This window comes from Indicator indicator, chromosome 3 (assembly GCF_027791375.1).
Source record: "Indicator indicator isolate 239-I01 chromosome 3, UM_Iind_1.1, whole genome shotgun sequence".
Lineage (NCBI taxonomy): Eukaryota > Metazoa > Chordata > Aves > Piciformes > Indicatoridae > Indicator > Indicator indicator.
The window spans coordinates 24288770-24305257 of NC_072012.1; the positions used below are offsets into that span (position 1 = coordinate 24288770).

The 16488-nt window shown below is 37.2% G+C and overlaps 1 protein-coding gene across 1 annotated transcript in view; it reads left to right on the forward strand.

The window, feature by feature from the left end:
- SLC2A13 (solute carrier family 2 member 13) overlaps nt 1-16488 on the forward strand; it is a 135118-nt gene that overhangs the window by 19266 nt on the left and 99364 nt on the right. Inside the window, exons 2-3 of the mRNA XM_054399721.1 lie at nt 6753-6912; nt 12859-13067. Coding sequence (XP_054255696.1) covers nt 6753-6912; nt 12859-13067 — 369 coding nt within the window. The remainder of the gene's footprint in view (nt 1-6752; nt 6913-12858; nt 13068-16488) is intronic.

The following is a 16488-nucleotide window of genomic DNA, read 5'->3' on the forward strand; positions in this document are numbered from 1 at the left end:
CACAGCTTTCGGTACCTTTCAAGTAGAGGGAACTGTATCAAATTCAGTTATATACTGTTGATATGCCGCTTTGGATGCTAGCTGCATGTGAAAAGCCTAGCTATTAGAGGGGACTTGAGCTTTCCTTGATGTTTGAGCTCAAATACAAGCTGTTTCAGTGAGGGTTTTATATTTATCTACTTGAACAGCATTCAAATGCACTGGTCTTTCAAATATTTCCTATTTGCATGTTCAGTGAGGCACTCTAAAAATCCCCTTAGGTTGACTGTCATTGCTGAAAGCTGAAATGTTAACTGTAATAGCAGAGAAGGACTCTGCATGACTATGAAACAGCTTAATTTTTGTTTAGATTTATCTGTCTAATATATGTTGTGGAGTTCTCTGTTAAATAGAGGCAGCTGATTATTTGAACTCTGCGTGTTTGTGGAAGTTACTATCTTTTAAAAGAAATATCCTTTGCAGTTAGAGTGTGCCCTTTTTTGTCAATTATAACGCTCTTTGTTCTGCAAACTACTTAGATGGAGTCTTCTTTAGATGGACAATAAAGAATATACAATTACTCTAGAATTTATAATTTCTTTCAAAAAGTTAACCAGTGCATTGCCTTTATCCTCTTGAATGTTACTACTCAGAAGTGAGCAATGTTCTAAAATTATCGGTTGGCAAGAATGCCGTTTTTATCAGCAGTGAAAGCTTTACAGTATAATTTGTGGGAACACAGCTGAAAGACAGTCACTTTGTCTGCATAGTCTGATGTACTTCTGAGATCGATATTGTTTCAGGGCACTAAGTTTAGGTTGCACGTCCAATATCCAAGATGTAAGAAGTTAATCAGATTTCCTGCAAAGTTACTAGAAGAAAACATTAGCCTGGTGTTCAGCTGTAGCTTGTCAAATGTCCCTCTGTCTCTTTTGGAATTTACAATTTAATTAAAATGAAACAAAAGAAACCCCAAACAACAATCAAACATTGAGTTCATATTAAAACTTTCTTGTAGTACAACAACCTCTTTTAGCCTCCTTTGCCATAAACTTGTTTCTTCATCAGGTTGCCTCCACAAATCCTTGCTAAAGCTGCTTGGAATCTTTACAAGTAGAAAACCCACTATGGGCAGCTTCTTAATGAAGTGAACTTTAGAGTTGGTTGCATTAAAGTTATATCTTAATTAAAATTTCATCTTACAAGTTCACTCAAAATATGTGAAAAAAATAAAACTATTACCTGCATTAAGTATCTCAGTCCAGCTTTATATGTTAGTGAAGAATGCCTCATTCCCATGAATATTCTCCTGAAAGGAAATTTCTCCATGTTCGTTTGGAGGTCCTAATAGTACAAATATCTGTAATAGGCCCTGAAGATTCTTTGTTGTTAACAGAGATTAATGGCTTAGTTGCTGTACTCTGAAATAGGATCAGGGATATCTTTGCTTTTTGGTTTTTGTGATTATTTCACATCCTGATCTTAGTTTCTGACTTGACAGTCTGGAGTGTTGTGGCAGTTCAGGACAGCCTCCATTATCATACATAGTCCTTCATATGGGCCAGTAAAGGCGTTTGCATCATGAACTGTTTAAGGGAGCTAGATAGTACAAACCCCTTAATGGGCAGGTGGATCTCCTTTTAGCTGACTGTATTCCTGGGTTTGCCTGTTGTTCATGCAAAGGGTCATTGCAAGCTTCACAGAAGGATGCAAAGAGATACCAGCTCCTTAGTACTTTTAAAATGTCAGTCCTGTCTATTCCTAAGCATGAAAGGCTGATTGAGTTGTGTGAGTTTTGTTTTTTTAAAGTTAGCCAGTTCTTGTCAGCTGTCTCTTCTGTTTATGAACCTTTTGGGCAGTAGTCTAAACAGCAACAACAAACAAATTGTCAGGAATCCTTCCCAATATTTTTGCTGCTCCTGATGCTGGTTGTTGATTAACACCAGTTAAATGAGTGATACATCCATTCTTTGGGCTTTTTTTATTATGCTGGGAGTATGAAGTGCCTATCATTCAATATCCTGTCTCCAGCTCATGTTGCTCATATATTGTTTGCATAATGCACCTTTTTTTTCCATGTCTGCTGGACATGACTGGAGCTGTACTGGAAGTCCTGGTCTTTGCAGAATACATTTATATCCATCTGAACTTGTAAAAGAGTATTTATTCCCAAATGCTTTTTATAAATTAGAACTTAAATTCCTTTTATAGTCCTTTTTGTTTTACTACCCTAATCGCATTTATTTTTAATTCTCCTAATTATAATAGTAGCTTTTTCTCTGTCCTATCATTTAGGTTTGTTGATTTAATTCCTGAAGTTCTTAATGAAATCTTTATAACACTTGCATACTGAAAATATCTTACTGTGATTCTAAGATAGCTTTTCACACCTGCTTTCTAAAATCGAGCTGTTCACTCTTTTGTCTCTCCTTTCCAATGGAGATTATAGTAGCAGGTCTAATAATTAGTCTCCTAAGTGATCACAGAACTGAAAAAACACGCAATACGATGATTTCAGTCCATGATGTTGTCTAATGCTTTTTGTGTAATAATGAGATGCACTTTGTGGTCTAAATTTTAAGGAACCTTCTATTATATTTTTCATAACTATATTTTTAATGAGGGCAGAAGGTTAATATCTTCATTACTCAAATGGATAAAGATTAGGCTTGCCTGTGGTACGCAATGTAGAGCTTAAACTCAGTTAATTGTTTTAATTTTCTTTTCCTCACATCTTGTCACTTACCAGCTTTATTAGTTAGGCAGTAATATACTTGCCTGCAGCAAGAATCTTTTGTTTAGTGTGAGCAGTTTACCAGTGAAAGCATACTAGAAAATGTCAACTAAGTGTAAATGAAAGCTTTCTCATATGAAAGATTAAGAAAAGATTCTATTGCAGACGTATTTTGCTAGGAAAGCTGTTCTTCATTATTAAATTTCTGTAATAATTGACTATTAAAATAACTACATTAAAAATACTGTTTATGTATTTTAGAGATTTTTATAGTTGAATAACATCTAATACCTTGCTTCAAATTGTGCTTTTTCACAAGAACTTACTTCTCTATGTTCTATTGTGTCTTAAATTGAAATTAGAGGAGGAAAGTCTTGAAGGACTTAGAATTCATCAAAGGCAATTGAAAGCAAAATTTGTAATGTAAATAAGGTTATAGAATCTAAAACATTATTTCCTTTAAGTGGCATGATTATTTTGTTCCCCTTAATTTGATCTATTTCATAATATACTTTAACTCCTGGTGATTTTTTTTTTTTTTTTTTTTTTTTTTTGTTTGTGAAGGCTTTTTGGATGGAGCCAAACTGGGGAGGTTTTCCTGCGTGCCTCCTCCCATTTCCTGAAAAGTCCTGCCACGCTGCTTCAGACTCAGAGTAACAAAGCATATGTTTTAAAATAGGTAACATAAGCGTATCTTCTGAATGGAGTTTTTTGTTTGGATATTTTGAACCGACACGTTTTGGGAAACTCAGTAGAAGTAGTATTAAGGTCTGAATCAAAACCAAGAAGGCTGTTCTTGACAACATTGTGAAAAGTCTTAGGGTGAGAAAGATGGTGTGGAAGTTGTAGAATTGCAGAATCATTTTAGTTAGAGTTCTACCCGAGGAGACAGTCAAAACCTCACTTAGCATGTTCCTGGTCAACTTACCCCAGCTGGCTGTTGTTTTGAACAGGGCTTAGACTAGACTGGGTGATGTTCCTGTCAATCTAAACAATTCTGTGAGATTTTGAACTAATACTTTTAATTCCTTAGATTTTCTTAAGAAATTGTGTGTTGTTCACTCCAGGTTTGATAATAAATAATTTCAGCTATTGTATTAATGCCAGCTGAATAGGTGGTATCATTGGCTATCTGGTGACAGGAATGCTGAAGTGTGCAAGCTTCCTCTGCCAATTCATGTGATCATTGACTTTGTGCCAAGAACACAGCAAGAAGAGTAAAGCACCTGCTGTCATAATGCATCTTCTTCAAGACAGGGTTTTAACCTGCTCACTACCCTTAAGTTACAGCAACAGGCTTTAGTTTCACCTGTACATGGCAGGTGTTGCATTAGCTGGCTATCTGGCTCTAGCATTGTCTCAGGACTGATGGTATTTGCTGAATGAATGTTAGTGGTAGTGTTGATCTGGTTAATTCTGTGACTTGAATGGGGGTAGAAAGTAGCTTTTTTATGGAGCATATATTGTGCACGTTTTTCTAACCGCTTTCCAGTAAAATCCAAATAAAATGTTGGCGTCTTCACCTTTCTAATTAGCTTAATTAGATGATTAGCTATTTCAAAGATGGTCTTCCTCAAACTATAAGTTATTTTTCTAAAGCTTTTAATGGGGACTGGCTTTTTAGTAGCCTCTGAGAGAAACTCCATGTTGGAGGCCTTGATCTCTCATTTACTTTCTGCTGCTCTGCATGAAATCAACTTTTCTCATTTCCATGTTACTCTTGCAAATAGCAGGGAAGATGTTCATGGGCCAAATGATAAAACAGCCAGTGGCATGCAGACTTTGTTTTTTCTCCTCCATATTTGAGTTTCCATGCCTTTTTAGTGGTGATTGGTCTAAATAGAGTAGTGGAGAGCAATAAATGAATGGTCTCAAAAAATCCGTCCAGAGATATCAATCATGTAGTCCATCGAGTCACAAATTCCCAAACCTGGCAGTTACTGGAAGCTTGTGTAGGGTGTATCAGGGGAGGTGCTTGATGCTTGTTTTGTTGCTGAGCCTTTCCTAAGCTTTTTGCTGCTTGTTGCCGGCAGAGAGTGTGGCACTGGGCTTTGAGCCTGGTCCCATGTAGCTGGATGCCCTGCTAGGCCAGTCCTGGTGGTGGGAACATAGCCACACTGCGCGTGGGGAGCAAGCATGAGCGTGTGAGGCAGTGTCCAACGCAAGGGGTACTGCAGCTCGAGGGCCCTCCACCGTTCTGCCCCAGTGTGAGGCACTGCCTCTCACAGGGCCTCAGTGGCTTCTATTTGCAGAAAGCGGATGTGCTCCTGTAAAGGCTTTTCCCTTATGTGTGCTGTCTCCATTCCTATAGCTGTAATTAGCTCTAATGCTGAAGTGAAAGATGCCTGCTGATGGACTATGTTTGAAAATTTACTTCTGTATCAAGCACACAAAGGGCTGCTTGAATGCTTTTTTCTGTGGTGCATTCTAGTCAGCTTTGAAAAAATGGTTGAATAAATTTTTTATGACTTTTTTTTTTTTTTCCCTGTTACTTTTATGTGTTGGGTTTTGGTGGGTTTTTTGTTCTTTTTTTTTTTTTAATTTCATGTGGTTTTCTCAGTCAAGATGAGGAGACATTGGTGTGTCTTGGGGGGGCTCTGCCAGCAATGGGTTATCATGCTGAGAGGCTGCTTCGAGTGCTTACCTATTCTAGCAAAGCATCTTCTGATGCCATTCTATTGTTAACAATCTATATCCCTCATTCAAGCTTTTGGAGGCTCCCAGTGATTCTCTCAGGCTAACCTGGATTTTGTGCTCTTAGTTTGGTGAGTCAGGCAGTTAATGGGGCACTGGCTGAAGCCTCTGCCATTTTATGACACAGCTTTCCTGTCATGACATGACCTGCAAACTGCAGCAGTGCTTCAGAAGCCTTATGCATGCCCTTAGGTGACCCCCATTTCTTGCCGGGGGTGTGTCTTTGGCCCATACTGGTATGCAGCTGTCTGTGTGGGATCCAATGGAGCTGCCCCAAGATGTGATGTCTCTACTGCTCAGCCATGCTTACTGTGGTCAAGATGTATCCTGACTGGCTTTTGTCAAAATGTGTTTTTGTGTATGTGCTGCCGACACACTTCCACTTACAACTGCAGAAGAATTCCTGTTGGTTGTCACTGTCAGTTCTCTTAATGAAACAGGGATGTAAATTGCCTTTAAATTGAGAGCACGGCTTTGTGGATTTGGACCACCAAAGCAGGTACCACACCCAGCTGTGCTCTTTTTACACTGTTGAGCTGTGTGTGTGCCACATGGGCGTTTCTGGCTTTTGCACCAATGGCTCCTTTAGAGGGTGGCAGAGCACTGGAACAGGCTGCCCAGAGAGGTTGTGGAGTGTCCTTCTCTACAGACTTTTAACACCTGCCTGGATGCATTCCTGTGCAGTCTGCCCTAGATGATCCTGCTTTGGTAGCAGGCTTGGACTAGATGACATCTAGAGGTCCCTTCCAATCCCTAACATTCTGTGGTTGTATAATTGCTACCTAATATACTACCAGTGTTAAGCTAATGAAAGGGAGTAGGGTTCCTAGCACTGCATATGGAATACTTTTAAGCCAAGTTAAGAAACAATCAAGACTGTCAAGAAACAATCCGTTCTATATAACAATAATGAAGTTACACAATAATACTTGGCCTTGTTTTTTAATTGGGGATGGAAACTGTGCTAAAGTTCCATTTTAAATTCAGATCTGTGAACACTGCATCTTCAGTTAGTCTCTTTGACTTAGGTGTACTTACTTTGTTTCAAAGCTATAAATATATTTGTGCTTGTTATTTCGGTATACATGCAATGTGAATTGAACGGACTTATTCCTTGTATCATTGCATCAAACTCTGAACGTGAAGTAGAGCTGCTAGCAACCACTGTGTGTGCCTGTTTTCTCTGGGTATGCTTCTGGAGTTCATTAAGTATATTTTCATCTTTTTGAACCTGAAAATCAAATTCTTCCAGCTTGTTTCATTTAAATGGTATAATATTTTATGATGAAAATGGGATGTAGTATCTCTTTAGATTTTATAACTGTAATTAAATTTGTTCCTGTAGGTTTAGCATCTATGACTGTGCCAGTATACATCGCAGAAGTTGCTCCACCCCACCTAAGAGGCAGATTAGTCACAATTAACACTCTGTTCATCACTGGAGGGCAGTTTTTTGCAAGCGTCGTTGATGGAATCTTCAGCTACCTCTCGAAGGATGGATGGAGGTTTGTAAGTCTTTCTTGCTAAAAGTAAAATTGGCCTGGTGGTAATTTGGTTGACAGCTATTGCAGTTCTTGTTGGTAAAACAGAGTTTACATATAAAGTGGCAAAAATGTACTGAAATGGAACTTTAATAATAAACTCTTTCAAAATGTAATCCATACTGCTTTTTGCTTAGACTTAATATTCACAGTATGCTTAGGGGTTTTGACTTTACCAAACCTTCAAATGGATGAGCAATAAATATGCATCAGCAAGCCTGAATCATTGTCGTGATGGCACAAAAGTGGCCTGCCTTTTGCATTTAGAATAATTACATGCAGATTTTTCAGAAGGCAAATTTCCAGTATTGTGCTATATGTGCAAAATAGAAGTGTACTTTGAATAGTATTAGTCTGAGCAGTAGCAATCCAATCAGAATTGAAGTGAAGGATATTGTAGCATAATTTTATAGTTAAAAGTTTAGGATATAGAATAATATTAATCTCTTTTACTTAACATTATGGATATTAAGCTCTTCTTTTAGACATCAGTAAGTTTCTCTGGACTGCAGCTTTATACCTACAGTATCATTTGGGAGAGATGAAAAATTTTAGTAGCTCAGTATTTTACTTGGAGTGCTAACTTGACAAATGAATTAAGAGAAGTGTGTAGGAGGAATAACTTACACTATATGTTCCAATTTCTAGAAACTTTTGCTTAATTATGTGTGTTTTTCTCTTGAAACACTCTTGGGAAAGGGACCTATATTGTTCTAGGGCCTTCAGTTTCTGATGCTACAGCCTAGAATCGTTCTGCTATTTGAATGATCCTCTTTCTACCCCCCAAAACTTACAGTACAACATTTTCTGGCTTCTAATGGAGTTGAATAGGGATTACTATGTGCACTGATATTTGAGGCTTATGTCAAGAACAATTAATTTGGGACTTGGTGCATAGAAGAAGTTGGAAGCTTATCTTTTTATACTATGAAAAGAAATATGCATTAAAGCAAACAATTAATGATACCTTAATGAATCTGCAGTTTGATTTGTGTATGTGTAACAATTCAGGAAGTTTGAGGGTTTTTTATTTTTTGTCCATGTGATTGTTTCCTTTGCCTCTTTTATAAAAAGATCTCACAGTTTCACCTTAAGATCAGCATGAACTGATGTTTTTCTTAATTTTAATTTAATTTTAATTTTTAGCTCTGCTTTGTGCTTTCTGAAAATGCATTGGTTACTTTAGCGCAAATGAAAATATCATTTTACTTTTTTACATGAAGGTTTTAATGATAATGAAAAGTCATTATCATGCAGCTGAATTCTTTGGCAGACTATATGTTAATTTAAGAACAACTGAGGAACAGCCCTATTGGAAAAAAAAACTCACATAGCTTTATAGGATTGCTAATCTATTTCTGCAGTTAACTATACTTGATTTGGAGAGAAACTGATGTCATGCAGTAGTGCATTTCTAAGGAAAATGCAAACTGAAATATTTGATCCTCAATGCCAGTTATGTGATAGTTGCTTTATTATTTTAAATTAAATTTTAGCCTAAATAACTTGCTAGTGTAATGGCTCCCTATGCATGGGGGCTGGGTGGTAGGAATATAAAGATATTTATTTAGAAGTAGAGCTCTAAGTCACTGTTACTATTGAAGTTGTTGTGCACTTTGTGTTTATACAGTTGTGGGGTTTTTTTAATTCTTTTTACCTAAGTGGTTAGGTATTTGCCTGGAGGAAGCTCTTGTGGATGTAAATGTTAGTTGTGTTTTTTTCCAATAGTGTACTGACACTCAGGAGGGAAGGATGTGTTTGTAATCTGTGTGTTTCAATAAATACTAACCTACTGGAAGAAAAATACAAGTTAATGAGGTATCTGACAAATATTGATTTTACTGGAGCTGTGAGTTTTGCTTTATTGTTGAGGTAAGCTAAGATATTCTCTAGCTTGAAGTTTTGCAACTGACTGCTTCTTTAAAAAAGATCATTTATAGAGCTGGCATTGTGGAATAGGATTTATTGGTTTCCAAATCAAGCAGTGACACAGGATTGACACAAGTACATTTGTATGTAAATGATTATTTAAGTTTGCTACATACAGAAGTTAACATCTTCTAATATGTTATTTCATAAATCTACTTAGCCAAAGTGGAATATTAGGTGGAAGGCAACAGTCATTGTTAAATGTAAATTTTATCTTTTTTGTTAAACACTTGATAAGCCACTATACATTAAATAGGAGTGAGGCCCCCACACATTGAATACTACACAACCATTCTGAGAAATTCTACATTGGCGTAGCTCATTCTTCTGTTTGGAACAAAAAATAAACTACTTGGGTATAATTCAGACCTTTTTAACATATCTGAACAGGAAAAAAAATACTTAAGTACAATCTAGAATCTATGGATTGAGTAAGGATAGGAAGTTGGGTGTTAGATCAGAGCTGTGTGAGATGCTAATTTTTGAAAAATCTCCAGCAATGGATGTGTCCATTTCTTGAGACAGCTGTTTCAGATGTTCATTCAGTCTTACTGTGAAGAATTATTTTCCCTCATCTGTGATCTGAATTTTTCTTGTTGCAGCTTGTGACCGTTGACTCTAGTGTCCTTTCACAGTGTACATCTGAGAAGAGTCTGTCTCCTCTTTTATGAGTTCCTTTTCAGTTGTGAAAGATTCACTTAGAGCTCCTCTTGGTCATCTCTTTTCTGGCAGCACAAAGCCAATTCTCTCAGCCTCTTTTCTGTAATACACACTCCAGTTGTGAGACCAGCCTAGGTATCTATTGCTATACCTGGTTTGTGTCATGTTGGTGATTCCAGTCTTCCAGATTCATCAGAATGTGTTGGGTCATGCTATATGACTTGTGTTAAGACAGCAGTGGTATGTTTTATGTACATGCCAAGTATGGTTCTGGTGGATTGAGCAATATGAAACTGTTGGCAATGCACTGGGCAGAAACAGAGGTTTTGCTAGTGATGAGGTATCTAGGGATTAGTGACTGTGATTCCAGAGATCTTAATTAGGGAGAGATCTAATCTGTCCTCAGCTAAATTACTGCAATTTAAGACTGACCAGGGAAGAATACAGATGGTCTGTCACCCCAAAGAGTGGTCAGCAAACACATGGGGAGAAATCATAGATATTTACTCTTTTGAAGGAAAATTACAATCATTATTGTAAGTCTAACGGCTAAGTATTGAAGTGCTACAAAAACCAATAAGGAACATTACTTGTTCTTGGAAATGCTCAATATTAAAAAATAAAAACCACAAATAAAACAAATATTTAATCTGACTTTTATGCCAGGTTAGCTTTATAAACCCTGCTAATGCCATCATAATAGTATTGCAGTGGTATGTCTGAGAAGGAGAAATGTTGCAGCAGACTTAGAAATTTATGCTGTGTTTTTTCAGGTCTACTTGACATCTGACTTCAAATGCAAAGTCTTGTACCCTATGTAGGAAAGAATTACATTAGATTTCTGAAAGCTGGCTCACTGAATGAAATATCTAAAATTGCCTGCTTTTAGTCTAAACTGATTATATCAAAATTGCTTGGTCTGAAAATTGCAACAACTCTTGAACTTGCAATGGATGTGTACTCTTAACTGAGCATTTTCTTTCTGGCCTGCTCTTGTACTCAACTTTGACCAGAAGCATGTCAGCTGGAAACTAACTTCAGTGAGTGAGTGCTTTCTGTACATTTCATTTTCATCTTGCCTGTAATAAACAATCTAATAGAGTCCAACTGGTAGCTTTAACAGGCAGGATTGAGCTTTCAGGAGCCTCAATTGATTTTTGCCTCCTGAAATGATTGCAGGTATCCAACTACTTAGTTCTGGAGGCTCTGCATTTAAGGGACTGAAGGGCTTTGGAAGAACAGAAATTAGGTAATATGAGTGCCAAGGACTAAATCTCATTGTTTAGATGCATTAAAAGGTCCTTTTACTTGCAGTTTGACAGAATGTAGTGATTGTGTTTTTAAATCTCTCTGTTTTTATTTTGCTCTTAATTTGAAATAGAAAAGTCTTTATGAATACGACTCCATTGCAGGTCGTGGATATACAGTTTTGTGAGCTTCAATGGTGTGTGTGTAAAGGTGATTCTGTATACAGCTACCAAAATGTTTGTGGAGTAGGAAGAGCATAGGAAGAAATGATGACATTAATGAAGGACAACATTAGTGAATTAATGACACTTGTTAGATATGTTGGCTGAAGACTGCTCAACTAATAACTCTTCCACAAGCTTTGTGCTTTGAATTTATTTTCTTCCATTTTTTACTTTTCTTTTAACTGTATCATTATTAAAGTGATAGAATAGACTTGCTCACAGATTTCTTTCTAGAGCAAGACTTACTTATATGACCTTTAGAAATCGGGCTGATTTTGGAAAGAACTTAAGGACCCAACTTGGAGATGGGAAGACTGATCTGCATGCATGTTGGCCTGGGATGGCCATCCTCTTTGCATCCTTTTTGGGTGTTCTTTTCCCCGTTCTCTAGTCTTCTCCCCTATTGTATTACTCATACTTTGCTTTGTTAAATCTAAAAAGGCTTCTAAAGAAGTCTTTCTCCATTTTAAACCAAAATGCTTTTGGACTTGACAGCTACATTTGGTTCATTGCCCTAAAACAAGGTTTCTGTTAATTGTTGTACTCTTTTTCCTGCTCTATTAAAAAATCTCATTTCATAGCATGTTTTACAAAAACATCCAGATGAGAGACTGCTGAATTATCTGTATAAAAGCATGCAACCTGGGGTATGAAGAGAAGAGCTAGAGAAGAGATTAGCAAATCTCCTTGTTTTACTGACTGATCTCAGGGTGTGAACCTGTTCATGAGTACAGACTACATCAGTATTCAGTCTGAGGGCTATTTTCTGGAGGTGTTTTAACCATTATTGCCACTAATGTGGAAACTATGATGGCTGCAATAACATACAGATGACACCATCACTGTTTAAAGTCTTTAACAGAAGTGAGAAAAATCTCAGTGAAGTGCAAATGGGAAAAGGTCAGATTTTAAAAGTATAAATTACACATTGTTCTGCAATTCATTATTCTACCTAATGTTTTATTGAAGTGTATAGACCAGAACCACCCATGAAAGTTGGTGGTGTGCTTATTTTCCTCAGTCTTTTCCCCTCACTTTAGCTGGAATGAATGATGGTATCCATGGGTGTTGTCACAGGTGTCGGTGCTCACACCTGGAAGCATAACTCTTGCCAGTGGTAATTCTCTGTTGAGTGGAGAAATAGCCTTAATACTTTATATAGTAACTCTCCCAGCCATCTAAAGTGCAGTTTTGATTTAAAACATAACATTGCAGCTGGCTGAATATTGAAGTGCAGACTCTGAAAGATCTGTTGTAAAGTGCTGTGCTTGTGAAATGAGCTTTTTTGAGTGTTTCTGATTATAGTCAGAATTTTTTTGAGAGTGAAATAGGCATCTCCTTACATAAGAGCCATGTTCCTTGGTCACATGTGTCTGTATAAATATTTCTGATCAAATTAAGCATTTTTCTTGGACTTTTCTTTTTCGTATGTCTGTAAAACAGCAGCATCTCAGTTTCATTTTGGCCATCAGCAATACCGGTTTGTTCTCTCTGCCTTTGCTTTATCTTTCTGTTTGTTCTTTTATCTTAACTGGAGGGATTAGCAGTTTCCAAACTACTAGAATGTTTCAGGGTTTTTATTTAGTTTGACTTAATGTCCTTGGGAGCAATGGCTGTGGGTCTGTAATGGCAGAGTAGTCAAAATGTCCTTGAGATTTCCTGGAATTGAAAGCAAGGATTCTAAAGTCCTTGTAGAATATGATTTTTTCCTGCTTAACTCTGTTGATAAAGAATACGAGGGAAGGAGGGTTTGGTTTGTAAATTACAGCTTGAGTAGCTGTAGCTGAGTCTTCTCATGGCATATTTTTGTAAGCAAATATTCAGTATTTATTTATTTACTTATTTCCAGGTACATGCTGGGCCTGTCTGCTGTTCCAGCAGTTATACAATTTTTTGGATTCCTGTTCCTTCCTGAAAGTCCCCGTTGGCTTATTCAGAAAGGCCAGACTCAGAGAGCACGAAGAATTCTGTCTCAAATGCGTGGCAACCAGGCAATCGATGAGGAGTATGACAGTATCAAAAACAACATTGAAGAGGAAGAAAAAGAAGTTGGAGCAGGTATGCTGAATGCTTCTTGGCTTCTCTGCCTGTTATTGAGCAGATAAAAATCAGAACAACTGTTGAATTTGTAGCCCGTGGAACTTGATGTTTCGGGTTTTTTTGCCTTGTCTGTTTTACTGTTGTTTAAATATTTCATATACTGGTAACTTCAAAAATGAACAGATGTTTCTGTGAACCTACAGTTTTAAATTAGGTTCTGATATCTTAAGTGAGGGAAAAGTAAAGTTTACACCTGGAAATAAATGAAATGAAGTTTGGTTTCTTTCATCACTGGAAAAGGCCAGACAGACACTAGGGAGTTCAGAAAGCATTTCACACACCAAAATTATCCAGACGCTAATCCTGGCCCACCATATGCTACAGAAGCAACCTTCATAAAAAATTGCAAAACTAGGTATGTAAAATAGAGATTTTTAGTAAAGCCAGCTTCTTAAAGTCCATTTGGTTTACCTCCAAGAGAATAAGGCATCTAAAGCAAACCCTTTTTTTATTCTTTTGTATTCTCATGCCATAATTGCTCAAAACTTTATGTATTGTACTTACACATGCATTTATAAAGCATGATTCCCATTCCAATGACTTTCTGTCTACTTTCTGTCTTTTTCCTTTGCTGTGTGCTGAAAGTGTTAACCTGTGAAGCTCAGGTAAGGCTCTCAAGTCAGACTCATCTTAATTCTTGCTTCCTTAAACACTGATAGGAAAATATCTTTTAATACTAGTAGAAAGAAAAATGCAACACCTAATCTTGGTGCCTCATTGAGTTTGATTTTGAGCCTTACAATCAATAATTAAGTATCTGGAAAAAGTTATTGACACATACAAAGTATCACTGGTGTGAAGTAGGCTGGATGTTTTTTTCCTCCTGGGTTTTTGTTGAGGGTTTGGATGCTTTTTTCCCCGATTCTTTGTGGGGTGGGAAATGAGGTTCCTTGAAGCTGATTTGATAAAAAGCTGAAGTGGCTATACATAGAACAGCTTGAGTCTCAGAGTCCTGTGCTGCGGTTCTTGATCCTGTTTAGGGATTGGACTGTTCCATTCTGTGGAAAGCCATTTAATGTCTAGTGTTACAATTTTTACACTTTGTAGAAATAAGAAGAGTAGGTGTCTTCATCTTCAGTCACTAAGCTCTTAAATCTTTCCTTGTGCTGCTGTTTCACTATTTGTGAACTAAATGTGGTGTTCCAAGTCCTGCAGTAGGACTGACTCCAGCTCAGTTAAATTAATCCCCTATGCATTTATAAGCTTGGACTAGCACATTAATTATGAGGTTGTTGGCTGTCTGGGACTTGCAGCTTGCTTCATTTACCTCCCATACTCCTCCCAAAACTTGATGTGTTCCTGGAATTTAGTTAAATCAAACACATTCCCAGGAGTAAACTTGGATATAGAGAATCAGTGTTTTCCTTTCAGCTTCAGAGTTGTCAGCAAAGGACATAAAAAGGTAGTTACAACTGTATGCTGGCCCACTTGCTAGAAATGCTTAGCAAATGGGAATCAGATAGTTCTGGTCACTCATTTTTCATTACAACTTGGTTATAATTGCACTTCATTCCATTTAGCCCAAAGTCTTTGTAGTTACAAAAAAAGTCTGTTATCAGACACACATTACTTTTGTTACCTTTCTCTGACTCACAGGTAGTATTTACACATAGTGTTAAGTTGTGATTGCTTTAATTTCTTGAGTTGTCTGCGTCCTGAATTTGGCATGCATAGTGCAAGGGCAACTTTACTATTCATGCTTTCATTGTCAGGTGTTCAGGTATTGACAACTTAAATGTGTGCTTCTGCAAAGACTGCGTTTCATTTTGCTACGTGTATTTCGTTTGGGTCTTTGATTTTTTTCATTACTTTTTAAAAAAAATATATATTGCTGTAGTTTTTTTTTTATTATTCATTTATCCTGTTTGTGGCAGACTATTTTAAAACACTAGTTAATAGCAGTGACAAATAGTGATGGTAATTCCTGTCAGATGTTATGGACATCATCTCAGTTTTATAAAAATCTTTAATGAGCCTCTGATGACAGTGTCTATATGTAACATTCAAGGAAAGATAAGTTTGTAGATTAAAAGTCATCCACGTTTCTTGTAGGTAAAAATGTCATTTTCATTCCTGCCTTTTCCTTTCTTGAAAAAACCCAGATCTGCTTTTTCACAAATTGGTATACGAGCATCTTTGTCAGTTGCTTAGGGCAAAGCAAAGCCTATGTTTTTACTCTTGTGCAGGGAGTAACAATGTAACTGTAATATGTCCTCCAGTTCCACACTAAAACCTGTAATGACTTTTGTAACTGTTCCGTCAACTGTTCTTGTCACAGAAACTGTCAAGTCACAGGGGAACATCATCTGTGTTATTTAAGCTACTTTCTTAAAAGTTTGGTTTTAATGTCTGTTGTACAACTGGAGTTCTTTGCATTTTCCTCATGGTTGTCTGTTTCTGTCTTGAAAATGATAAGAATGCCTTTAGCAACAAACTTCTATTTTAGAAGATTTTTTGGTACCACTGTGGGATGCCTGTTAAGCAAATTACTCATATTTCTTTAATCCTTTTCCAATAAGTTCAGCCAAATCACTGCTGCTGATAATGCCTAGCAGCCTATGTTTTAGCATTTTCAGATTGGTATCAGGAAAAGGATGTCTCTTCTTGACAATTACTTTTCCCATGACTCGTTATGCAAATGAAATTTTTGCTGGCGGTCATGAATGTTGCTTTTGCGTTCTCTATTCTATACTCCCAGTGTAACTTTTGGTGTTGTAACCTTGCATTTTAAGAATTAAGAGAGAAGAGGGCATTACATTCTTCAGTAACATTACCTGACAAGTTGGATCTTGGTCCAGTCCAGGTAATCATCATCTCTTAAGGTCATCCCTCTCACAGAGAGTGAGACTGTAGTGCAAAAGGGAGGCGATAGGAAAATCAAGCATGAAGGGCTAATGAGGAAGATATTAGAAAGAAGAGATCTTCCCAAGAGTTGTGGAAACAGTAGTTTACAGGTGCAGAGTGGCCTTCCCCTTCAAACATGCGGTAGATCTCATAGATATCTCATAGATACCCCTGTGTTTGGCTTGGACTGTTAATGGGAGAGAACGATCAGAAGGTATTTATCACTGAGGGGAGGGTCAAAGACATTGTTAGGAGAGTGTTCTGGGGTGAGTCTTCCTAGCAAAACATATCTCACTCGCATTGTTGCTGAGCTGTAGCTCTTAGTACAGTCAAGACAGAGGTTCTGTACTGCAGGTTACTTAAAAACAGGCAGTCAAATCATAGCAGTGCAGGTAAGCACTGGTACAGCACCTAAAACAAGAAGAGATGAAGTAGCTTGTGCTCCTAAGCAACCTGGTGTGGGATTTGTAATGCTAATTCTAGAGCAAGCGCTTTGGAGTGAATTTATTGTGGTGGTTTTGTGCATAACAGTAAA